General features: G+C 46.5%; 2 protein-coding genes across 2 annotated transcripts in view; one reads left to right on the forward strand and one right to left on the reverse strand.

Annotated features, from left to right (window-relative positions):
- stra6 (signaling receptor and transporter of retinol STRA6) overlaps positions 1–17,441 on the forward strand; it is a 63,258-nt gene extending 45,817 nt beyond the window's left edge. The window contains exons 13-18 of the mRNA XM_085972307.1: positions 3,999–4,132; positions 5,678–5,795; positions 7,064–7,165; positions 10,849–11,012; positions 13,468–13,605; positions 14,829–17,441. Coding sequence (XP_085828433.1) covers positions 3,999–4,132; positions 5,678–5,795; positions 7,064–7,165; positions 10,849–11,012; positions 13,468–13,605; positions 14,829–15,055 — 883 coding nt within the window. The 3' untranslated portion in view covers positions 15,056–17,441. The remainder of the gene's footprint in view (positions 1–3,998; positions 4,133–5,677; positions 5,796–7,063; positions 7,166–10,848; positions 11,013–13,467; positions 13,606–14,828) is intronic.
- Positions 17,442–21,926: 4,485 nt separating this feature from the next.
- Positions 21,927–25,796, reverse strand: part of islr2 (immunoglobulin superfamily containing leucine-rich repeat 2) — a 5,037-nt gene continuing 1,167 nt past the window's right edge. Inside the window, exon 2 of the mRNA XM_085972308.1 lies at positions 21,927–24,712. Within this exon, the coding sequence (XP_085828434.1) occupies positions 22,700–24,703 (2,004 nt within the window). The 5' untranslated portion in view covers positions 24,704–24,712 and the 3' untranslated portion in view covers positions 21,927–22,699. The remainder of the gene's footprint in view (positions 24,713–25,796) is intronic.

Here is a 25,796-nt window from a genome sequence, read left to right on the forward strand (position 1 = left end):
TGTCCATGACTGACTTCGCTATGATGCAGCAAATTTCTTGGTGTTCCAGTGGATGGTTTCCCCCCCCCCGCCCCTTCCCCTTCTAATTGTGAATGAGTTTTATTTTATATTTCCTGTTGGAATTGTATCTAGTTCATGGGACTTTTATTCATTATAATGATGGTTGGGAAATTTTATATTTTCACTCAACAACTACTTGCATTTATATCATTACTTAAACTAGTAAAACATTCCAAGGTGCTTCACAGGAGCATTTTTGAACAAAATTCAACAAGTCAACGATATTTGGACACATGGCCAAAGAAGTAGGTTTTAAGGAGGTAGAGGTAGGTTTTGGGGGTATGGTAGCATAGTGGTTGTTACTGGACTAGTAAACCAGTTCCCTGGACTAATGATCCAGGGACACTAGTTCAAATCCCACCATGTACAGCAGGGGAATTTAAATTCAGTTAATTAAATAAATCTGGACTTATAAAGCTAGTATCAGTAATGGTGACCCATGAAACTACCAGATTGTCATAAAAACCCATCTGGTTCACTAATGTCCTTTTTAGGGAAGGAAATCTGCCACCCTTACCCGGTCTGGCCGATATGTGACTCCAGACCCACAGCAATGTGGTTGACTCTTAACTGCCCTCTGAAATGGCCTAGCAAGCCCCAAGGCAGCTCATCGCCACCTTGAGGGCAAGTAGGAATGGGCGATAAATGCTGGCCTTGCCAGAGACGCCCACGTACCGTGAATGAATTTTTTTTTTTTAAAGCGTCTTAAAAGGAGGGGAGAGAATTCCAGAGCTTGGTGCCTAATCAGCTGAAGGCACAGCCGCTAATGATGGAGCCAAGGAAATCGGGGATGCGCAAGGTGACCGAATTGGAGCAGCGTAGGGCTGGAGGAGGGAGGTAGGGAGGGGTGCGGCCATGGAGGGATTTGACCACCAGATTGAGAATTTTAAATTTAAGCATTACCAGACCGGGAACCAATGTAGGTTAGTGAGCAGGGGGGTGATGGTTGAACGGGACATGGTGCGAGTTAGGATATGGGTAGCAGAGTTTTGGATGAGCTGAAGTTTATGGAGGGAGAAAGGTCGGCCAGGAGAGCATTGGGAAAAGGCTGGAGGAATCAAATCTCTGCATCCCAAAGCTAGATTTATACCCCTGGGTTTCCCTCTTCAGCACCTGAGTGGCCGAGTTTGACGGGACCAAACCCTAATCAGAAAGCAGGGCGGAAACTGCTCACTAAAAGGAATTAATGGAAAATAATGAGTGGCTTGTGTCTTTTTTTTCCCGGTAAGACTTCCGTCCCATCAAGCGAGCTTCCTGGGACTGAAGGAAATTCTGCCTTGTATTGTATGGAGACTTGGATGTGATGTGGAATGCACTGCCTGAAAGGGCGGTGGAAGCAGATTCCATAGTAACTTTCAAATTGGATAAATACTGGGGTGAGGGGGGAGGAATTTGCAGGGCTAAGGGGGAAGACCATAGGAGTGGGACTAATTGGATAGCTTTCAAAGAGCTGGCAGGATGGGCCGAATGGCCTCCTCCTGTGATGTATGATTTTATGCTACTGCTGGCAGAAGGGTACTTGGGGCAGTATTTAGCTTTTTTTTAAAAAAAGAAATACCACAGTACTTTCAAAGACGACAGGTTTGGTGAGGCCTTTGTGTTTATCTTTGCTCAAACTGAATTAAATGGCTTTTTTAAATGCACAGTTTAAATTTGAGTCTGTCTGTAAAGTAAAGCTATCTATGTTCATGTTGTCATCCCCATTTTATTCTTCATACAAACTAATAATTTAAATCCCCTTTTGCCAGCCTGGTGTTGGGGGAGGTGAGGGATTGTGTTTTACTAATGGATTTCGTGTGAACAAAAGCTATTTCAGTGACGAGTAATTCACAGCTTTTAAGAGGAATGATTTTTCGTGCGATTCATGCCTGTCTCGATATAGAGACTCTGGCACATGGTTTGCTTTTGTTTGTGAACGTTTAATAAATTGTGAATCTCTATGCAAACATTCCAATGTATTCCTCTGAATCTTGTTATTTCTTCAGTTCATTATAAGTAAAATTCTATTTCCATTTAAGTAGCGTTAATGGCACAAGGTATTTCCCAGTACAAAAAGAATGCGCCCCCCCCCCCTTGATTTAGTGGAAATATTGGATTATCTAAGGCTCTCTTCTTTAGAATAGAGACTAGACTGAGAGGTGACCTAACGGAGGTCTTTAAGATTTATGAAGGGGTTTGATGGGGTAGACTTGGAGAAGATGTTTCCACTTATGGGGCGTCCAAAACGAGAAGCCATAAATACAAGATAGTCCCGAATAATTCCAATAGGGAATTCGGGAGAAACTTCTTTACCCAGAGAGTGGAATTCACGACCACATGAAGTAGTTGAGGAGAATAGCATAGATGTATTTAAGGGGAAGCTGGATAGATGCATGAGGGAGAAGGGAATGGGCTATGGGAATGTGATGAAGCAAATAGGGTGGGAGGAGGCTCGTGTGGAGCATAAACACCAGCATGAATCAAATGGCCTGTTTCTGTGCTGGAACTTCTAAATCGTTATCTAACTTGTCGCCTGCTATGATATTTGGCCTCTGTCCTTTCTACTTCCCCAGTTAAACTACCAGCAGGAAAAGGTATCTAGAATTTGAGGATTGAGAAAAAGAAAGACTTGCATTTATATAGCGCCTTTCACGACCACCGGACTTCTCAAAGCGTTTTACAGCCAATAGAGTATTTTTGAAGCGGAGCCACTGTTGTATTGTGGGAAAACGCGGCAGCCAATTTGCGCACAGCAAGCTCCCACAAACAGCAATGTGATAATGACCAGATGATCTGTTTTGTTATGTTGGTTGAGGGATAAATATTGGCCAGGGCACCAGGGATAACTCCCCTGCTCTTCTTCGAAATAGTGCCATGGGATGTTTTACATCCACCTGAGCAGACAGGTTTAACGTCTCATCCAAAAGATGGCACCTCCGACAGTGCAGCACTCCCTCAGCACTGCACTGGACTGTCGGCCTAGCTTTATGTGCTCAAGTCCCTGGAGTGGGACTTGAGCCCACAACCTTCTGACTCAGGTGAGTGTGCTACCCACTGAGCCACAGCTGAGAAGGTCTCCTATTTCCCACCCTTGGTTGCCCTGGTGGAGTTTGAACTTGTGACCTCTGTATTGCCAGTTCAGGACCATGACGAGTACACTGCCATACCCATTGGCAGTGGCGATGGTCCAGAAATGGGTATTAAGGGGTGTGGAACCAAGGTAGGTTAATGGTGTTAAGATGTAGATCAGCCACGATCTCATTAAATGGTGGTACAGGCTTGAGGGGCTGAATGGCCTCCTCCTGTTACAATGTTCCTAGGTGTTCCATCCTTGTTTTCAAATCCCTCCCATAGCTTTGTCTCTCCCTATCTCTCTAACCTCCTCCAGCCCTGCTCCTGCTCCTATCTTCTATGTTTCTATAAATATATTCAAGAAGGGGTTGGATATATTTCTTAAGGCTAAAGGGATATGGGGAGAAAGCAGGGACAGGGTACTGAATTTGGATGATCAGCCATGATCTCATTAAATGGCAGAACAGGCTCGAGGGGCCAAATGGCCTACTCCTGCTCCTATCTTCTATGTTTTTAAGCCTTTGAGATCGCCATGCGCCTCTCTGGCCTCTTGTGCATCCCTTTTTTATCACTCCAGCCTTGGTGACCGTGCTTTCAGCTGCCTAAGTGCTGGAATTCCCTCTTAAAGCTCTCTACCTCTCTCTCCTTAAGGCGCTCCTTAAAACCTACCTCTCTTTAACCAAGCTTTCAGTGTGGCTCGGTGTCCAATTGTGTTTGATAACGCTCCTGCGAAGCGCCTTGGGACATTTCATTAGCTAAAGGCACCATATACGTGGTTGTTGGATAACAGACAGTTAAATTACATTTTTTAATTGCTGTTGAGTATCTGTGCATATTGGGTTTGATAGTGTACGTGTCCTGCTCACTTGACCTTTGCTCTATTACAGGGAGAATCTTCAGGCTCTCTATAGAGGGGACACACAAAAGGTCTTCAACCGCAAGAAGCGCATCAGACCCTCGCGGTCTGCCATCGTCTGTTGGATGAGCTTCACCAGTTACCAGGCCGCACTCGTCTGTTTAGGTAACGGGCGATTTTTAGAATTATTTTTGTTTCTATATTTGAGCGTGGAGCTTAATTCGTCGAGGTTCTGAGTGGGAGGCGAGTACAAAGATCGAGTGGATATGCTTTTGTAATCTGGTAATGTCACTATGGAAATTTGTCATTCTTTCAGAAGCTGGAAGCCCACTAGAAGTTTGCAATACTCCCCCCCCACCCCTTCCTCCTCCAAATATTACTGTCATGTACAGGAAACACTCTCTTAACTGGCAGCTAAATATCTGGAAATCTCTCTTAACCGGCAAAATTCAGGAGTAGGTTCAGGTAAGTTTTACTATATATTAGTGGCTGTGTAACCGGGGCTCCTGCACCTGTGGCTGTGTACGGGGCTCTCATACCTTGGTAAGTATACCTCTCTGTAATCCGGACTTTTTGATCAACCGGCACCACGCCGGTCCCATTGGTGCCAGATCAAAAAGAGTTTCCTGTACATAGAATTAATATAGAATTTTACAACGGGCCAATCGGCCCAACTGGTCTATGCCGGTGTTTATGCTCCACATGAGCGTGTTGCCAGCCTACTTCATCTCACCTGACCAGCACACCCTCCTACTCCTTTCTCCCACATGTATTTATCTAGCTTCCACTTTAAATACATTATTTTTGCTATATATGCAAGTTGGCAGGTTCAAATTATTTAAAGCCGCCTTCCTGCAAAACTGGTCTAAAATGAGCTAGTGTTTAAAATCTCTGGCCTTGAAATCGTGCAGTGCAGATTAGTTTCCATGCGTTCAACTTGTTTGTGTATAGTTTCTCTCTCTCTCTCTGCTATTTTAGTGGAAGCTTTAACCTGATTTAAAAATGACCCCCTGTTGCAATAGCAGACACGGGAATTTCACGTTCATCTTCACACGGGGTAACTGCTAAGACTTTTTTGAGGCATTTAAAATGATTCTGGAGAAAAGGCAATTGCTGGGAATCAAATGACCTCCCCCCCCGCCCCAAGTTGTAAGTAGTCACTCCGTACCAATGGTCCCTTTAAGCGCGGCCACTCTGGAGGTCCCGTGCAGCCGGTGAGCCAGCTTTTAAAGTGAAACAACCGTGCATATGCGGAATTTTGAATGGGCCACACAGCTCAAAAATTAAAGGTGGAAAAATTGCTCAGTACATTGTCAATACACTTCGATATTCTGGCTGGGACTGATCTTGCTATTTGTTTTCTCGGGCTACTGAATCAGTATTAAATTTTATTGCTAATGCTCCCCTGTTTCTAAATTGTGTGGAGTTTTTTAAATTCATTCTTGGTATCTGGGTTGGCAAGGCTGGCATTTGTTGCCCTTGAGAAGGTGGTGAGCACTTTGGATGTCTCCAAGTGAGCTGATTAAAAGATGCAGTTCTGTTTCCGTACATGAGACGAGACAAGGTCAGCAGCGGAGCAGCCATGGACACGGAGCATGTCTGACTGATTACTCCATCGTAGAAGGACTTGAATATTGTGTCTTTTATATACTTTAAAAAAAAAAAAATTTAAGTCTTGTGCGATCTCATTCTTGTCAATCTCCCATATAGGTCTCTTCATCCAGCAGCTGGTATTCTTCATCTGTTTCCTTCTATTTACCTTTCTCATTGTCATTCCCATTCACTACGGACAATACCTGCTTATCTTCAGGATCCTGGAGACCATGTGGTGAGTGTAACGTGCAGAACCTCTTCAGTTTCTTGCTGCTCAAAATGAGTCACATTCTTAAAAGCTCGGCTCCAAGGATTTGGATTTTGCTTTTTTTTTTGTCATTTGCAAAAATGTTTCCTTAATTTTTCGCTCGTGATCTTTCCTAGCTGGTGATTTAGAATGCTGGAAACAAAATATCCACCAGCATTCCACCCGGTCGCCCGTCCTTCTGCCAGAGTGCTGTGCTTTGTGTTGAACGTTTCAGTTTTATGGGGCGATTCAGTGATCCAATCCGATCCACACGGAGTGCCGATTGGGAGATTCCCCCACTGGATGGAAAATCCTGAGCTGTAGATTGTCTCTCTTTCCTGGCCCATACTTGCTGTCCATACAGCTCCTGGCTGGAAGGTCTGGATCACTGAATCATCCACTTACTTTTATGCCCCCTAAAGGAACAGGAGGCCATTCAGCCCATCGAGCCTGTTCCGCCATTCAATTAGATCATGGCTGATCTGTATCTTAACTCCATCTACCCGCCTTAGTTCTGTAACCCTTCATACCCTTACCAAACACATAATCTATTGATCTCCTTTCTGAAATTTTCAATTGACTCCCCAACCTCAACAGCTTTTTTGGGGGGCGAGTTCTCCAGATTTCTACTACCCTTTGTGTGAAGTGCTTCCTGACATCACCCCTGAATGGCCTGGTTCTAATTTTAAGGTTACAGCCCCCACCAGAGGCAAAAACTATCAACTCTGTGAATCATAATCACCCCTTAAATGTCTATGCTCTGGGGGAATACAAGCCTAGTCTATGCAACCTAGCCTCATAATTTAACCCTTCTAACAGACTCGAGTCTCTGGATCTCCCAAAAGATGCTGCACATCAACCCTCGGCTTCGGAAGAGCCTCCGCCAGAGCGGGCACTTTGCGTTTCTTGCTAATGCTCAGTCTTTCTGAGCAACTGAACACTAAATTTGTGCCAAAAATGTAGAAAATTATAACTAAATCCACTAGGTTCCAGTTGCTCAAACATGACGACCAAGACCTTCATTCAATCTGCGCAAGATTCTGGAGGAGAAGTGGTCTTTACACTCTTGGCAGCATCTTCTCTGCAATTTTTGGATTTTAATTTTATTATAAATTTGGCCTTTCGTCACTTCCGTAAAACTCCCAACTGCACTTGCCACTGGGTCCATTGGTTCATTTCTGGTTATGTTTTGAATGGATGTTGTAATAAAGGTGATTTGCATGTGGCATGATCAGTTGTTACACTTTCTCTCGCAGGCCCTTCTGGTTAACGTTGATTCTGGTCACGTTGATTCAACACTTGCTAGCTCGATTGCTATTCCTTCAAAAGGATGGGAAACACTTGAGCATCACCAATAGGTACAGGAAGTTTTGATCAATTGTGGGAGGTATTCCATACATTCCTGGGCATGGTGTGTTTTGATCTAGTTAACTGACACTGTATTAACTGCGTTGTCTGCCATGGCTGAGTGGTAGCACTCTCTCTCTCCTGACCCTCAGGGTTATGGGTTCGAGTCCTACTCCAGGGACTTGAGCACATAATCTAGGCTGACACGCCAGCGCAGTACTGAGGAAGCGCTGCACTGTCAGAGTTGCCTCTTTCAGATGAGATGTTGAACCCCATCTACAGGAAACTTTTTTTTTTATCCGGCACGGACGGGACCGACGTGGCGCCGGTTCATCAAAAATTCCGGATAACCGAACGCTATAGTAAAAGATACGGAGCTGAGAGCTCCGTATAAAGCAACAAACCCTGTTGCTTAGCAACAGCTTCAGAACAATGGGCACAAGTTGCAAGCGTCTCTGTAGCTTAGCAACAGCTGCAGCCACACCCTTGCACAGCAACAAATGGAGTAAAAAAAGTAATAAAAGTTACCTGAACCTACTCCTGAATTTTGCTGGTTAGCCGAGATTTCCGGTTATTTAGGTGCCGGTAAATCGAAAGTTTCCTGTACCCTCTTCGGTGGACATAAAAGATCCCATGGTGCTATTTGAAGATGATCAGGGAGTCTTCCCTGATGCCAATATTTATCCCTCAACCAGCATCACTAAAACAGATGATCTGGTCATTATCACATTGCTGTTTGTGGGAGCTTGCTGTGCAAACTGGCTGCCGTGTTTCCTACATTACAACAGTGACTACACTTCAAAAAGTACTTCATTGGCTGTAAAGCACTTTGGGACATCCTGAGGTTGTGAAAGGTGCTATAGAAATGCAAGTTCGTTCTTTTGAGAGTCTGCCCATTATCTACAATCTGAGATAGTAGAATTTTTTTATACTTGCGTTATCGCACAATAAGGAAACCTGGGCACACTAGACTCTGCTCCCCAGTGCCTCAGTGATCAATATATTTATTTCCCGTTTCCCTCTCCTAGTTGAGTGGAAGAAATAGAAATGGAATATGTTAACCGTTGCAAAATTTCAAAACTGCAGCGAGTTATGATCTGGAATGCGCTGCCTGAAAGGGCGGTGGAAACGGATTCAATAGTAACCTTCAAAAGGGAATCAGAGGAATACTTGAATGGGAAAAATTTGCGGGGGGGTGGGACTAATTGGAGAGCTCTTTCAAAGAGCAGGCACGATGGGCCGAATGGCCTCCTCCTATGCTGCAAGATTCTATATTAATTGGCCTTTAGAGTTCTGGGAATTTTAAGGGGGAAGAACAGTTGTAGGTAAATTTAAAATTGGAATGGCCCCATTTTATAAATATCTAAAGAAGGATATACTTGCCTTGGAGGCGGTGCAACGAAGGTTCACTAGATTGATTCCTGGGATGAGAAGGTTGTCCTATGATGAGAGATTGTGTAGAATGGGCCGATACTCTCTGGAGTTTAGAAAGAATGAGAGGTGATCTCATTGAAACATAAATGATTCTGAAGGAGATTGGTAGGGTAGATGCTGAGAGGTTGTTTCCCCTGGCTAGAGTGTCTAGAACTAGGGGGCATAGTCTCAGGATAAGACTGAGATGAGGAGGAATTTCTTCACTCAAGGGTTGTGAATGTTTGGAATTCTCTGCCCCAGAGGGCTGTGCGTGCTGAGTCTGAGTATATCCAAGGCTGAGATCGATAGATTTTTGAAATCTCGTGGAATCCAGGGATGTGGGGATAGTGCAGGAAAGTGGAGTTGAGGTAGAAGATCAGCCATGGTCTTCTTGAATGGCAGAGCAGGCTCGAGGGGCCGTATGGCCGACTCCTGCTCCGATTTCTTAGGCAGATTTTTGTTCACCTGTCACTTGATGTAGTGTATGGTTGGGGCAAGAGCAAGGTCCTTTGACCAAACCCCCCTCAAACACTGATGTTCTGGTAAGATGGCGAGTGCTAATTTCTGCTTTATTACAAGCACATTGGAAAGAGAGAGTGAACTTTCATTTATATAGTGCCTTTCACGTCCTCCCAAAGCACTTTGCAGCCAGTGAAATTCTTTTAGTTGGAATGTAAGGAAACGTGGCAGCCAATTTGCACACAGCAAGATCCCAGAAACGGCAGTGAAATAAATGAGCAGGTAACGTGTTTTTTGGTCCCGTTGGTTGAGGGGATAAATGGTGGACAGGACAGGAATATTTGGGCATATTTTCCAACCAGTGCTGTTTGTGTGACATAACTTGTTTAATTCTAAATTCACTCGAGTGTTTTGTTAACTGTGTTGGTTATGTCTTGTGAACACTGAGGAGTTTAATGTGGGTGAGTGTTTTGAATAGGAGTAGCACTAACTCTAACCATCTCCCCTTGACATTCAATGGCATTACCATCGCTGAATCCCCCACTATCAACATCCTGGGGGTTACCATTGATCAGAAACTGAACTGGACCAGCCATATAAATACTGTGGCTACAAGAGCAGGCCAGAGGCTGGGAATTCTGCGGCGAGTGTCTCCTTCTGACTCCCCAAAGCCTTTCCACCATCTACAAGGCACAAGTCAGGAGTGTGATGGAATACTCTCCACTTGCCCGGATGAGTGCAGCTCCAACAACACTCAAGAAGCTCGACACCATTCAGGATAAAGCAGCCCGCTTGATTGGCACTCCATCCACCACCTTCAACATTCACTCCCTCCACCACCGGCGCACTGTGGCTGCAGTGTGTACCATCTACAAGATGCACTGCAGCAACTCGCCAAAGCTCCTTCAACAGCACCTTCCAAACCCGCGACCTCTACCACTTACTTAGAAGGACAAGGGCAGCAGACGCATGGGAACATCACCACCTACAAGTTCCCCTCCAAGCCACACACCATCCTGACTTGGACCTGTATCGCCGTTCCTTCACTATCGCTGGGCCAAAATCCTGGAACTCCCTTCCTAACAGCATTGTGGGTGTACCTACACCATATGGACTGCAGCGGTTCAAGAAGGCGGCTCACCACCATCTTCTCGAGGGCAATTAGGGATGGGCACTAAATGCAGGCCTAGCCAGCCAGCGACGCCCACATCCCATCAATGAATTTTTTAAAAAGCACTTGTCAGAAAATTCAGTCCCCACTGTGCATTTCCCCCTCCCCAACCCAGGATAACTGAATAGAAATGTTTGTTTTATGTGATTGCGTAACTGTCTGGGACGTCCTGGCATTGGAGGGGTGAGGGATATAAAGAACACATGGCTTGAAGGCCAGTCAACCTTGACTGGTTGCAAGCTCCAACCTGCCCTGTGCCCTTTCCACATACTACAGCTTGAAAGGAGTGTGACAGCTGACTCCTGAGGCTCTGAGACCTTCTAAACCAGCTTTCCAATCCAACCCAAATAGCCATCAACACTCTTGTACCAGCTACCTCTCTCTACCCTCCCAACAAGGCTGCAAACCCCAGGAGCCAGCCTGTGACTGACTAGTAATCCAGCCTTTGCATGAAGGGACCCACTTGTTTTATCAATATACCCGGTGACGCCGTCACGCCAGATGGGTTGGGACTTGGCCAACCCAACATTTTCAGCCCAGGAACGTCCAGTCTGTCTGTCTTTGAAAGCGAGAAAAGAAATGCAGTAGCTAGCAGGGTGTTGTGCAAGTGTCCAACGCACCTTAATGCTTTCTCTTCCTCTTCCTCTGCAGACGAAGCCTATACATCTTCACATACCTGTTCTTTACCTTCAATGTCCTGATCGGGATCATTGCTGGGGTGTGGAGAGTGGTCTTTACAGCTCTCTACAACATCATTCATTTTTGTCGATTGGACCTTGGCCTTATAAATCGTGGGGTGGAGTTTTTTGACCCAGGTAACTCTCTGACTACTTCTTTGGTGCCATTCTTTAGTTTATCCTGCATTAGTATCTCCGTACTGTACCATGGAACTGTAAATGTACTGTGTTTACTTTTAAAGCTGTGTATGAAGGCATGTGATTTTTGAATAAAACAATACGGGTCTAAGCTTGCAAAAATCAACCAATTTGGTCAAATGTTTTCGCCAAACTCCTGATGCAACACAGACCAACCACTTCCCCTGGCTGGAGAGTCTAGAACTAGGGGGCATAGTCTCGGGATAAGGGGTCGGCCATTTAAGACCGAGATGAGGAACAATTTCTTCACTCGGAGGGTTGTGAATCTCTGCCCCAGAGGGCTGTGGATGCTGAATCGTTGAGTATATTCAAGGCTGAGATCGATAGATTTTTGGACTCTAGGGGAATCGAGGGATATGGAGATTGGGCAGGAAAGTGGAGTTGAGGTCAAAGATCAGCCATGATCTTATTGAATGGCAGAGCAGGCTCGAGGGGCCATATGGCCGACTCCTGCCCTTACTAATGTTCTTATGTTATCATTCCAAACTTTTGTTTTGAGCACACAATAAATGTGTGCATCAGACTGTTGTGACTATTTTCATATCCTTATCACTCTGTCCTTTTACTTGAATTTCTATTGTAAAATGTTGATCGGTCGCCATAATTTTGCATCTCTCACCACCTCTGCCTGTACTGCAGAGAATCTCTTGAGCTTCAACCAACTCTACTCCTCTGCTTCCTGAACGGCTGTATTTTTTGCCATAAATAAGATCAAAGTATTTAAGGACAGAATGTATGACTTTTTTTTATAATGGGGACTGAATAATGTCTGTGCCCTGATCCAATTAGCCCCGTCCTCTAACCTTACTTCACCTGAAGACAGCAGTCCATGTGCAACACCACAGGGGATAGGCTAGTATTTTATAAATAAGTTCTGATTTCTCTTTCCCTCCCCCCCCCCACCCCACTAACCTGGCCCTGCTGTTCAGTTTCTGAAGATATTGGCTATTGCTGGTGTGTAGTTCCACAGGTGCTGGCCACTCTTGTGTTCCCCTTGTCCAAATGACCTTTTAATGAGTTAGAGTGGGCGTCTTCCTGGTCTGTTTGCCTCCACACTTGGCAACAAATTTACCAAACATGCCATTTTGGGGGGGGCGGGGGAAACAGGAAAATGATGAGTAATTCTGCCAATCCCACAATTTTTTTTTATTTCATGGGATGTGGGTATCTGCTAGCCAGGCCAGCATTTATTGCCCATCCCTAATTGCCCTTGAGAAGGTGGTGGTGAGCTGCCGCCTTGAACCGCTGTAGTGGCCAACTGGGTGTCTTGTTCGGCCATATCAAAGGACAGTTAAGAGTCAACCACATTGCTGTGGGTCTGGAGTCACATATAGGCCAGACCGAGTAAGGACAGTAGTGATGCAGACGGGTTTTTATGACAATCCGGTAGTTTCATGATCATCGTTACTGATACTAGCTTTTTTTAATTCCAGATTTATTTAATTCATTGAATTGTAATTCCCCAGCTGCTGGTGGTGGGATTTGAACTTGTGTCTCAGGATTACTAGTCCAGTAACATAACCACTATGCTACCATACCTGATTGATGGTAAGGAGGCACAATGGTGTGGGCTAAATGTAGGAATTCCCATCATAGCCCCGTGCTCCTTCTCTATATGGCTGTCCACTAAAGTGTGGAGTTGCTCCTTTTTATTGTATGAATTTGTTTCCATATTGTGCCTTTTTTTTGTCAGCTGTGGCTCAGTTAGTAGCACTCTCTCTCTCGCCTGAGTCAGCAGGTTGTGGGTTCAAGTCCCACTCCAGAGACTTGAGCACAAAAATCTCAGCTGACACTCCAGTGCAGTGCTGAGGAAGTGCTGCACTGTCGGAGGTGCCGTCTTTCGGATGAGACGTTAAACCGAGGCCCCGTCTGCTCTCTCAGGTGGATGTAAAAGATCCCATGGCACTATTTCGAAGAGGAGCAGGGGGAGTTCTCCCTGGTGTCCTGGGCCAATATTTATCCCTCAACCAACCTCAGTAAAACAGATTATCTGGTCATTATCACATTGCTGTTTGTGGGAGCTTGCTGTGTGCAAATTGGCTGCCGCGTTTCCCACATTACAACAGTGACTGCACTTCAAAAAGTACTTCATTGGCTGTAAAGTGCTTTGAGATGCCGGTGGTCGTGAAAGGCGCTATAGAAATGCAATTTTGTTTTCCCTCCTTCTCCCGGACTCTTGAGATCTGGCGGGTGACCTGTTTCTTGTGGTGACCATTAGGAGATGGGAAGATGTGCCCAGCTATTTTCCTTGCTTCTCTCCATCCCTGCCTTAGAGACATGCCTTGCATCTATGCATATGTGCGCACATGCATAATTTTTAATAGCTAGGAGCTAGCAGCAGCAAAGGCCAATCAACAATGTCATGATAACCACTTTTTCTTCTCCTTTTCTGCAGGCTATCGATGTTACACTAACTTCTTGGTGGTGGAGGTCAGCCAATCCCATCCAGTGATGAAAGCTTTTTGCTTTCTCCTACTCCAATCCCAAGACTCTGAGATGAGCATCGGTGATAAAGGCAAAAACATTGAAGAAGGTCAGTGACCATATAATGGAAGGGAAAAGGTTGCAAATATAATTGGGAGCATTTTTTTTTTTTAAATTGTTGGAGTTCAGGATTTGCTGGAGAAATTGGACGCGCAGATGTGTTTCCCCCCTCATCAAAGTGAGGAAATGGAACGCGCTCCCTAGTTCAGTCGCACAGTTGCGGTCGCCAACTGTTTGTGTTTTTCCCTGGAGGTTTCATCACACGTGCCTCTGGCCGCCCCGCTCCCATGCGCACGTCATTGGTCGCCCAACACGGCCAATCCTCACAGCGCACCACCTTCCCACACCAATTGGAAAGCAAACTGGAATGTGGGCGTCGCTGGCGAGGCCAGCATTTATTGCCCATCCCTAGTTGCCCTGGAGAAGGTGGTGGTGAGCTGCTGCCTTGAACCTATCCGATTGGATGATGCTTCACTGTCCATCATTTGTATCCTGTTGCCAATATTTTTATAACTATTAAAACAAAATGGGAAAAAAATCAATGCCAGTTGGGTTTTTTTCCTCCTGGGTTTGCTTGTAGCAGTGTCCTGGAGATTAGTGTTTTAATTCCTGGAGACTCCAGGGCAATCCTGGAGGGTTGACAACCCTACATGGGTCTATCAAGCGTGTTGAGTGCCTCTCTCCCCCGGGTCAGGTATGGCACAGCCAGATAGAGTAAAGCTACCTCCACTCTGCCCCGAAAACCTGTCTCCGCCCCAGTGGTAAGTAAGTGGCCAAAGTATGGCAGTATGGCGATGGGCAGCAGTTAATGGGCTTTTAAATACCTAGTGCCAATAAGGGAATTGTTACACTCTTGCTGTGAGGCTTCCACCCCACCCAGCAGCAATTTTTAATCTGTCCAGTGGCCACCTTGTGTGATCCGTAGCATTGTAAAATTAACGATTGGATTCCCATCTAAATTCCTAGGTCCCGAGCTATGAAAGGGTATATGAATTTTAAAAATCTTGCACCTACACAATTCCATTATAAATTCCTGTGTCTGTTTACAACGTAAACTTGTCGTGCTGTAATTGCACCCTCCCACCAGTGGTGGTGCTGTAGTGCAGCAATTTTACATCTCCCAGCTCCTCCCCCTGTACTGCAGAGAAAGTCCTAGGCTTCACCCAACTCTACTTCCTAAACTGTTGTACGTTTTTCTACTCGTTGTACACTAGGGCTTTTGAGCCTCATGAACCATTATAATGTGCGTGTGTGTTTCGGTGCTACTTGCAGGAATTCAGTTGGTACCCAATCAGAAATTTACGAAGACGGCAAGGTCCAAACGAGCTCGGGCAAGGTGGTGCTTGATGTTCACCCTCCTGAACAATCCTTCGTTGATTAGCTCCAGGAGATCCACGGTTCGTTCGCCTACTGATGTGGTTACGAATGGGGAACTGAACTGTTCCTCCAAGCGCAGCACAGATGATCTTGTTAAATCTGAACTGTGTGAAAAGGAATAGGATCCTGTGTAAATGAAAAGTTCCTTTGTTGATGCAACTAATCTAGACTGGGATCAGTCATGTATCTATATATACAGTTTTTTAAAAATCTTGTAGGTTGCACACTTCCTGTTGCAACACTTGGTCATATTTTCCTATAAAATTTTGCTGTCGATGGTCAGTGTAGTTACAGACTCTGGCCACTAGTTAGCTCTATGGAGCAAGTTTCTGAACACTCTCTTCCCAACTCTGCCATTTCTCAACCGACCTACGTCGACACTAAGGGGTAATTTATTAGAGGTTACTTACTTATTTCCAGTATTGTTTTCTGGTCTTTCTAGCTATTGGGCTTTGTTACTAACGGTGAGGTGGGCTAGTTTGAATATGTTTAAAAACAGCTGCTGAGATAACTGGTAACTAGAGAGTTCAGACTATGTAACTAGAGTGAAAACTGCTTCCAATGAGATGCATGCCATCTCCCCCAACAGTCAAACATTACAGGTGATACTTTTACAATGAAAACTATACTGCACCACAGTTGTAAGAATCTAGGGGTTGGGGAAATCAAAGATACATTTTATATATTGGATTTTCCAGTTTAGGTGAAGTCTTTTAAATACCAAGAATTGTGGAAAATTTAACACCATATTCTTGAGTTTTTTTAAATTTAATTGAACATTCTCCTTCACAATTTACACCAGTAAACTCGTGATTTAAAAGCGTTATTGTTTCTGATCACTGACGCTGCGATGTAGTTTCAGCTCATCCACACAGAACATTTTTTGCCGGGAACATCCAGCTCTTGTGTCGAGGGAATGGGGAGATCAATTTTAATTTGGAGTATCGCTGTGCCGTTGTACTGCTCCGTCACCCTGAGAGGTTGCCGATCAAAAGTCTGAATATTTACATTGCAGATGCACAGCAGGCACCAGAACCCATCACTGGGTAAATTTGGGAATGATCCCAGCCAGATGTCCCTTGCTGAGATGGTGGCTAGATTCAAATGGATATGGGAGGGTTGAAATGTTGCTATTAAAGTTACGCATGCCAAGTTGCCATCTGCAACTGAGATTTGGTAGATAGCTGACATTTGCTGGAATGGGCACCTGGAGGTTGCCAAAACCCACCCAACTGCACGACTCTCTCTCTGCCTCCAGTGTTTCAGGCTGTCGTCAAGCATATTTGAGGCTCCTGGCTTTGTGACCATAGCTTGGGTCCATCAAATCCTGCACACTGGTGTGGAAAATCCTGGCAGAGAGCCTAATTATGTTCTGACTAACCTTGAAGTTAGAGTCCGTAATGCCATGTTCATTGCTGCTCTGATCTCGAAGCTGTTGGATAATTTCAAATGGTGGGGAGGGAAAGCTCTGCAGATATGCGTGACCACACGTAAGACCAGGCAGAGTTTAAAGCCTGTCTGATCGTGGTCGTTTGGATGATCTTCAGTCAGCTTTGAAGCGCTCTGGTGTGGTCACGTATGTGCTTTGTTTTGCCTTTCACTCTGGTAAACCAAAGGGAAAATACTTTGCAGTTTCCTAATTGAATGAGAGTTGACCCAAGGGTCATTATAGTATGCAACTTCAGGCCAATACCTGTAGCATAGTTATTGAAGCAGTTGCTGCATCTTACAGTATGATGCCTCTTCCAGGAACATTTTGTTCAGGTGGAGGAGTAATGTTGAAATATGAAGCCCTACATAAGTGAATGAAGGGGAACCTGGTTTATTGTGTCCTGCAGTTTCTAAGTGTAATTGATACTTGTGCAAGTAATAAGTTAGAATCTGAATCTGAATCTGGAGGTTGCCAAAACCCACCCCAACTGAATGTCAATATTGTAGGGTTCGATGCTAGAATTCTATGATGGTAAGCTGAGGGAAGAGTTTGGAGCTGTGGGGCCTGTTGCCCATTGGTTTACTTGCCATATGACGGGTGGGGGCAACTTGGCCATTGTTGGGTTCTTTTGACTGCCATGCAATTCTGCCATTTATAATGTCATTTGAGGTTAATGGTGCATTGGCCTGTTAATTCGGCACACATCACCTAACTGATGTAGAAGGGGTAAATTCCTTTCAAACTTTGAAGATTTGTTAGATTATGTTTCCTTTTTCATACACTCTCTCTTGCTTTTCTGACCCTATCCCTGCTACCAAAAAAAAAAGAGGTTCCTGCAGGATTCGCATCAACAGCGGGCTTGAGTTGTTCGACTGTTTAGCCACCTTGGCCCTTCTGATAAATGCCAATGTTTTCAATGAGCCAGAATGTCCAAAGGTGCATTTAAAACATACTGACTTATTGCAACTTCACCTTGTGTGCAATGGGTGCTCTTTTTTTAATGAGACCTAGAAATATTTTACCATGTTGCTGTTTTACTCTTTCACAGTTTATAAAATAAAATGCAATCGTTACGATGAGCTGACTTCAGACTTTGCTTAAACTTGGGTTCTTTTCCCCCCCATGTTCGACAAGGATTCACACACCTTCTGGTAACTGAATACATGCTCTTTTCTTTCAGATTACACAATCTATAGCTAGGTGCAGTCAAGGTCCTGTGCAGTTCTTCACACTGGTATAGGGTTACAGCAACTTGCATTTATACACTACCTATTTCTTTTAAGTGGTAAAACATCCGTAAGGCACTTTGCAGGAGTGTTTTCAGACAAAAATGTAATTGATATCGAGCCCAAGGCGATATCAGGACACTTCATCATTTAGAGGTAGGTCTTAAGGAGGAGAGAGAGGTGAAGAGGTTTGGAGAAGGAATTCCAGAGCTTGGGACTTGGGTGGCTGAAGGCACAGCCGCCCAAGAGTGGGGTGAAGGAAGTGGGGGGGGGGGTGAAAATCGTATAAGCATTAAGATGAGGAGAAATTTCTTGGAATTCTCTACCCCAGAGGGCTGTGGAGGCTCCGTCGTTGAGCATATTCAAGACCGAGATCGATAGATTTTTGGATATTAAGGGATATGGGGATAGTGCAGGAATGTGGAGTGGAGGTCGAAGATCAGCCATGATCTTATTGAATGGTGGAGCAGGCTCGAGGGGCCAAATGGCCGACTCCTGCTCCTATTTCTTATGTTGAGTTCACTGGATTAATTATGGAGTGGGCCTTTGGCGTAGCGGCATCCCTGCCGCTGGGCCAGAAGGCATAGGGTTTCGAACCCCGCTCCAGACAGTCCCGGCAAGTGAAGTCGGAGCTCCGGCTCTAAATTCTGGGTTGACATCCAGTGGGATACTTGTGGGTGTGGGTGGCGCCCCCCCGTATGGGTTGTGGGAGCCCGTAAAACCCTCCCGCCATAGGACTAACCACCCTAATGGCCGGTACGAAGATGGTTACGGTCACGGAAGGAGCGTTAATCACGGCCAGAAATCCTTCCACCACTTCATACAGTTCCCCAAAGGGAACAGTGTGAAAACACGTACGACGACGACTGGATGAATTGTAGGAAGCAGAAAGAGCTGTGAGCTGCAATAAGTAGATTTTATAGACAGTAGTTCTCAAATTGCTCTCGAGGCAAACTATGATGCTTGGAATGAAAATAGGCAGGCAGCCCCTGGTGACTGCCCTCCCATCAACTAGGCTCTGAGAAGCAATCCCAAAACACTCTCCCGTGTAATCCTTCAGAGGAGGTGGAATTAGTGAATGTACCTGCTATAAATCATGATTCTCATCTGTCATTTCATAGCAATAAAACCAGAGCTCCACACAGGGAGGTGCTGACACCTGCCCTTGGTGGGCACCACACTGGCTTGACAGCGTCAGTAACTGGAATCTTACAACTATTGTTTTGACTGGGCCCCCTTCCACCAATTTAAACATTCACTCTCTCTCTCTCTCTGCCACCGGCGCGCCGTGGCTGAAATGTGCACCGTCTACAAGATGCACTGCAACTACACGCCAAGACTCTGGCAGTTGCAGATGGGCAATAAATGCTGGCCTTGCCAGCGATGCCCACAGCCCATGAATTAATTTTTTAATTAAAGTTACCGTCTATTGAGTTTTTGGTTTTACTGGTGGGCGTTCTGATGGAATCGGCCTGTGCCCAGCAGCACTGACTCTGTGCAAAAAGCAGGACAGACCCACCACCTGGTACTGTTTAGGCTGGGAGATTTAAATCCAACTAAAGTATCCCTTTATCCTATAATAAAGGCATTACACATGGACGAAGATGTTCAGGTGATGAAATGGAAACTTCCTATTTGCATTCTCCCTCTTTCTTCCTCCCTCCCCCCCCTCACTAGGGGCGGCCCCAGCTCCCAGAGATCCTTTTTGAATAATTTAACACTGATTGATCTGACCAGCTGCATTTAAAACCATGCAGAAAATGTTCAAATCCATTTATATGGAAATGACAAGCCCAGTGGCTTAAAGTGGCATTTCCTCAACAAGGAGGCTGAAGATGAAGAATTTATAAATCAGTGCAGTGGGGAAAAAGCCCAGAATATACATTGCTGTACAGGCAACTGTCAATCCTCCATCACAGTTGCAGTACAGTGGTTCGGTAGAATACTTACACACTATAGACCTGTAGCAGTGGTTCAGGATAGTCGACCCTGTATAGACCTGTAGCAGTGGTTCAGGATGGTAGACCCTGTATAGACCTGTAGCAGTGGTTCAGGATGGTAGACCCTGTATAGACCTGTAGCAGTGGTTCAGGATGGTCGACCCTGTATAGACCTGTAGCAGTGGTTCAGGATGGTAGACCCTGTATAGACCTGTAGCAGTGGTTCAGGATGGTAGACCCTGTATAGACCTGTAGCAGAGTGGTTCAGGATAGTCGACCCTGTAGCAGTGGTTCAGGATAGTAGACCCTGTGTGGACCTGTAGTAGTGGTTCAAGCAACAACTTATATATTTATATAGCGCCTTTAACATAGTAAGACGTTTCACAGAAGCGTTAGCAGACAAAAATTTGACACCGAGCCACATAAGTTCGGACAGGTGACCAAAAGCTTGGTCAAAGAGGTAGGTTTTAAGGAGGGTGGAGCGATTTAGGGAGAGAATTCCAGAACTTGGAGCCTAGGCAGCTGAAGGCACGGCCACCAATAGTTCAGTATAGTACAGACCCACACACTCTACAGACGTGTTGGAAGGTTATGTTTCTGATTGTGATTCTCCACGTAGGGAATTTCCATTTTCATTCATGCTGTCCTGGGTACAGAGAACAAAGGCCATGCACTTCCCCGCAAGGAATGAGGTCCATCCGAAGGTCACTTTGTGCCACTGGCCTGCCGCGTCTTTATGCAACAGAAGTAGCAGAAGGCTGTTGGCTGAAAGTGGGGGCAAGTTCCCAGGTCCTCCATCTGTGATTATCAGTGAGAAAGCACTATAACAAATAACCATATTGAGGGGCAATACCACTCATTCCTAATGTCATAAACTGCTTTAAACTTCGATAACACCCAGATGCTGCCTGACCTGCTGAATGTTTCCAGCATTTTGTTTCTCTGGGGTTTATTTAAACCTAATGTACCTTTGTGGTAGCACTCCTCGCCTCTCAGAAGGTCGTGGGTTCAAGTCCCACTCCAGAGACTTGAGCATAAAATCTAGGCTGACATTCCCAGTGCAGTGCTGAGGGAGTGCCGCACTGTCAGAGGAGCCATCTTTTGGATGAGACGTTAAATCCGAGGCACCATCTGCCCTTCCAGGTGGACGTAAAAGATCCTGCAGCACTATTTCAAAGAGCAGGGGAGTTCTCCCAGGTGTCCTGGGCCAATATTTATCACTCAATCAACATCAGAAAAACATTATCTGGTCATTATCACATTGCTGTGCGCAAATTGGCTGTCACGTTTCCTACATTGCAGCAGTGACTCCACTTCAAAAAGTACTTCATTGGCTGTGAAGCACTTTGAAACGTCTGGTGGTCATGAAAGGCGCTATATAAATGCAAGTCAAAAATATCAGCTCTTTAGCAGAAAGTTATGGTCAGAAAATCAATTATGACTCAACTGTCAATGTTGGCATCAATCTTCATTTTTTTGTGTTAACTTGAATCGAACTTGTAACCTGTTAACTAATGGGGAGTCCGAAACCGCACTTCAGGACTCGAGTGTGTAATCTAGGCTGACCCTATCGTGCACTACTGTGGGGGAGTTGCATTGTCACTAATATGGTCTTTTGGAAGAGAAATTAAACCGGGTCCCTGTTGAGGTAGATGGCAAAGCTGGAATGGGAAGACAGTGGGGTTGAAGGCAAGACTGGGGCCCATGGGAAGAGAGTAGGGTCCATGAGAAGACTGGAGCCCATGAGAAGACAACGGGGTCCATGGGAAGAGAGTAAGGTCCATGAGAAGACAGTGGGGTTCTTATCTGGAGGGGTGAGATCAAGTGAGCTGATGAACCTACTGTTGTATTTTGTTTTCACTCTGCTGGTCTGTGGATGATTAGAAACATAGAAGATAGGAGCAGGAGTAGGCCATTCGGCCCCTCGAGCCTGCTCCACCATTCAATGCGATCATGGCTGATCATCCAAATTCAGTACCCTGTCCCTGCTTTCTCCCCATATCCCTTGATCCCTTTAGCCGTAAGAAATATATCCAACTCCTTCTTGAATATATTTAATGAATTGGCCTCAACTGTCTTCTGTGGTAGAGAATTCCACAGGTTCACCACTCTCTGGGTGAAGAAATTCCATCTCATCTCAGTCCCCCTTATCCTTAGACTGTGACCCCTGGTTCTGGACTCCCCCGCCATCGGGAACATCCTTCCTGCATCTAGTCTGTCCAGTCCTGTTAGAATTTTATGTTTCAATGAGATCTATAATGATTGACCTATCATTTGCCTTTAGAAATCCCTCTTCCCTTGTTTGATTTCTTTCTGCTCAAACCATACCAACAAAATCGACCTCTTTTCATCCACGAAGCTTTCAAACCAATTCCAAATAAGAGTTGGATCCGCATTGTTGATGTGTTTTTTTTTTAATTTATTGAATACAGAGATAAAGGCATATTTAAAAAAAGAGGCGGGTAGGAGGGCGAGTTGATGGAAGTGAAACCAGACACCAAACAGACACACACACACCAGAACCCACAACTAGATCGCTGGATTGCTTCAGCCAAGACTCCCTCCGATCCCCCTTTACACTAATGCACTCTGCACATCACTTCGATATAGACGGAGGCAACGGACGAACCTCTCAGTACAACCACAATCAGGGTTTTTTTTTGCACCAAGTGGGAAATCTGACCGATTTTCAGAATGTAACTTAACAACACTGCACTAGTAAACACCGCGAGATACACACATCACCTTCACCATATTAACAGGGAGCAATATTCAAGGGGGGAGGTTGGCGGACTGGCCTGTACCGGTGACGAGACATGCTGTAAGTTGGACTACAAAGGAGGGGCAATGGGGTGGTTTTATTTATCAATGTAATCAATGAAGCACCAATATATTTTGACAAATATTTCTAGAACTCTTCTCGAAAGCTGGGCTCGCTTGCATTTTTTTTCTCGGCATCGGTTGAATCGGAAATTCCCTGGATCGGACTCTCTTAATCCACAGATCCCAGGAATTGCTGTTAAAATCCACAGCGAAATCCTGGAATTAGGAAGAGGTGCCGTGTGGAGATCCACAGGTTTGGTGTATTCTTACGGTTTTTTTGGGGGGGGGTGGGGGCGGGGTTTGTTAAATTTGGTCGGTGTTCCTCCCCACCCCCCGGGACACGGATCAGCGCACCGGCCGCCTGTAATTCCCGTTAATTTCCTGGGTGATATTGACAGCCTCTGCCCCCAGGGGTAGCCGGTCGCTGTATTCCGAGCCCGCTTCGAACTCCTCCTGGTGGACTTTGCTCTGGGATTCAGGGATGGATTCGGCCACCACGCTCTCTCCCCCCACCTCGCTGGGGTCGTAGATCTTCTCCGAGCCGGGGAAGGAGGCGCTGGCCTCCAAGGTGCCGGGCGCCTTCTTCTCCAGCCTGTCCGGGGGCTGGGTCTTCATGATGAGCCTGTAGGTCTTGCCCCGGTACTTGTACATCAGGTGGCAACAGGTGGCCCCCAGCAAGGGGATGGTCGCCAGCCCCAGGAGGAAACAACTGACCACGATCATGATCAGCAGGGAGGGGATCTTCCTCCGGGTGGTGAAGACCACTTGGACCTGGCAATCTTCGCCGGTGTAGGTGAGGCAAAGGGTGTAATTGGAGCCGGGGGTCAGGTCCTGAAAGCGGTAGGAGTTGACGCCGCTTTCGATCATGGACCACTGGACCACGGAATTCTCTCTGCCGCCCATCTCGGTGCACAGGTAGAGCATCTCCAGGTGGTTCTTGTTGGGGGAGCTCTGGAAAGGGGTCAACTGCACCCTGGCGTCAGTCTCTGTCACTTCCAACGCGATGACCCCAAAGTCAAAGGTGTGCTGTTTCATCTCCGAGCTCTGGTTGAAGGCGTGGTTGGAGATGTAGTGACTGCCTTCCTTCTTGGCGCAGTTCTGGGGGTCGGGGGGCCGGTCGGGCGACACCAAGACGGGTCGGCGGGCCGGGACGTTGCGCACGGTGGCCACTGGGGTCAGACCCTTCCCTTCCAGCTCGGGCCAAGTGATGGCATTGTTCTTGGACATCTTCAGGCCGGGCTTTCTCTCGCCACCCGAGGTCAGGCTGGGCTCCTTGATGTAGCCGGGGTCGTGTTTCGGGGACGGGGTCACCACCACGTTGAGGGAGGATGCGTTGCTGCCCATTTGGTTCGTGGCCAGGCAGGTGTAGAGCCCCTCCTGGTACTTGCTGAGGTGGGGGATGATGAGGGTGCCGTTCTTGAGCGCCAGCAGTTGGTCCCCGCTCTGCTTGGGGTCCTCAGTCAGTAGCTCGTTCCTCTCCTCCTCCACCTTGGCTTCGTTGAGTTCAATCTCCTTGTTGGCCGTCTGCACCTTCCAAGTGATCTCGGGCGGAGGATTCCCCGTGGCGTTGCAGTACAGGACCAGCATGTGGCCCTCATAGAGCTCGCCCTTGTCGCCGCTCGGTCGGAAGCTCAGCTGCACCAGCGGGGCCGTGCAGTGTAACTCGGGCAGCTCGACCAGCGCCGTCCCTTGCAACTCCTCGGGCGCCGAGCACACGATGTCCTGCCTTTCGGGGATGGAGATCAGGGCTTTGAGGATCCAACCTTTCAGCCACTCCAGCTGGCAGCGGCAAGAGAAAGGGTTGCTGTAGATCTGGAGGTGGGACAGGGAGGCCAGGGGGTCGAAGGTGCCCTCCAAGAGGGTGTGGAACCGGTTGCTGTTGATGCGCAGAGAGCGCAGGTCCTTCAGCGAGGCGAAAGCGTCCCTGGGGAGCGTCGCCATGAAGTTGTTGTTCATCTTGAGCAGTTGGAGCGCCGTGAGGTTGTACAAATCCTGCCAGGGGAAGTCGACGATCTGGTTGTGGCTCAGGTCGAGGTTCTTCAGCTGCAGCAAGGGGGCCAGGGTCCCCTCCTCGATCCCGGAGATCTCGTTGTGCGCCAGCCACAGGGAGGTGACCTGGACCACGCCGGCGAACGAGCTCCGGAGCAGCGCCTTGATCTTGTTGGCCGAAAGGCTGAGGGTCGTCACGTTGTAGGGCAGCCCGTCGGGGACCGAGGCGAAGTTCTTGTACGCGCAGTCGGCGAACTGGTGCGAATATTTATCCTGGCACACGCAAGGCTCGGGACAGGCGTGGACAACCCAGAACCCGGCCAGACACCAGGCGCCCAAGTACAGCAATGTGTCCACCATCTTCCCCCTCTAAAGTGAAGGAAAAAAAAGAACATAAAAGTAACGTGTGAAGGATGATTTATTCCATTCCGCCCCAGCCCCGAGAGATACCAGGAGAGATAGAATCATACAGCACAGGAGGAGGCCATTCGGCCCATCGTGCCTCTGCTGGCTCTTTCAAAGATCTCTCCAATTAGTTCCACCCCTCCCCTGCTCCCCATAACCCTACAAATGTTTCCTTTTCCAGTATTTATCCAATTCCCTTTTGAAAGTTACTATTGAATCTGCTCCCACCGCCCTTTCAGGCAACTCGCTGCGTAAAAAATAAATTCTCCTCCTCTCTCCCCCTCTGGTTCTTTTGCCAATTACCTTCACTCTGTGTCCTCTGGTTACCGACCCTCCTGCCACTGGAAACAGTTTCTCCTTATTGATTCTTATCAAAAACCCCTTCATCATTTGAAACCCTCCCTCCCTCACTCCAAAGAAGAACAAGCCCAGTTTCTCTCGCCTCTCCACCTAACTGAAGATATGAGGAGACGGCTCCCAGGCGGGCTCTCATTAACCCGGCAATAATGCCCGATGACAACCAATTAAAGCACACGCGACACACTGACCAACATTGCGCCCAGTCCCGAACACACACACACACATATATTCAGCTGTGCCGGAATCCTGCCGCTTTATAAATGCAGTAAATAAGCAAGCGATCGAGAGAACGCGATTCGTTCTCTCTTGGACTAAGTTGGAGAAAGGAGTTACTTACAAGTAAATTCTGAGCTGCTGGTGATTTATACAATCCAAAAAAAAAACCCGCAGATGAACCTTTTAATATTTATTGAATGACTGATTCTGATCCAGACTCTCTTAAAAGGGACGGGAAGCGATTCCATTGACGTGTTAACTCAAATCTGCCTTTATTCTGTCGGGGATTCGTCACCTAAAAGTTATCCAGCATTACATTCAACCTTAGCCTTTAACGGGAGATAACATATAAAGATCAGCGCCGCTTCTTAATTCGCCCCATCAGCGGGAACTCCCCAAATATACATTAGAAAAATATCATGGCCAGTTATAAAGTTTAGAACGTTAAACATGCCTCAAACGGTGATATTAA

This window comes from Somniosus microcephalus, chromosome 32 (genome assembly GCF_052327205.1).
Source record: "Somniosus microcephalus isolate GS21.2 chromosome 32, FLI_Smic_1.0, whole genome shotgun sequence".
Classification (NCBI taxonomy): domain Eukaryota; kingdom Metazoa; phylum Chordata; class Chondrichthyes; order Squaliformes; family Somniosidae; genus Somniosus; species Somniosus microcephalus.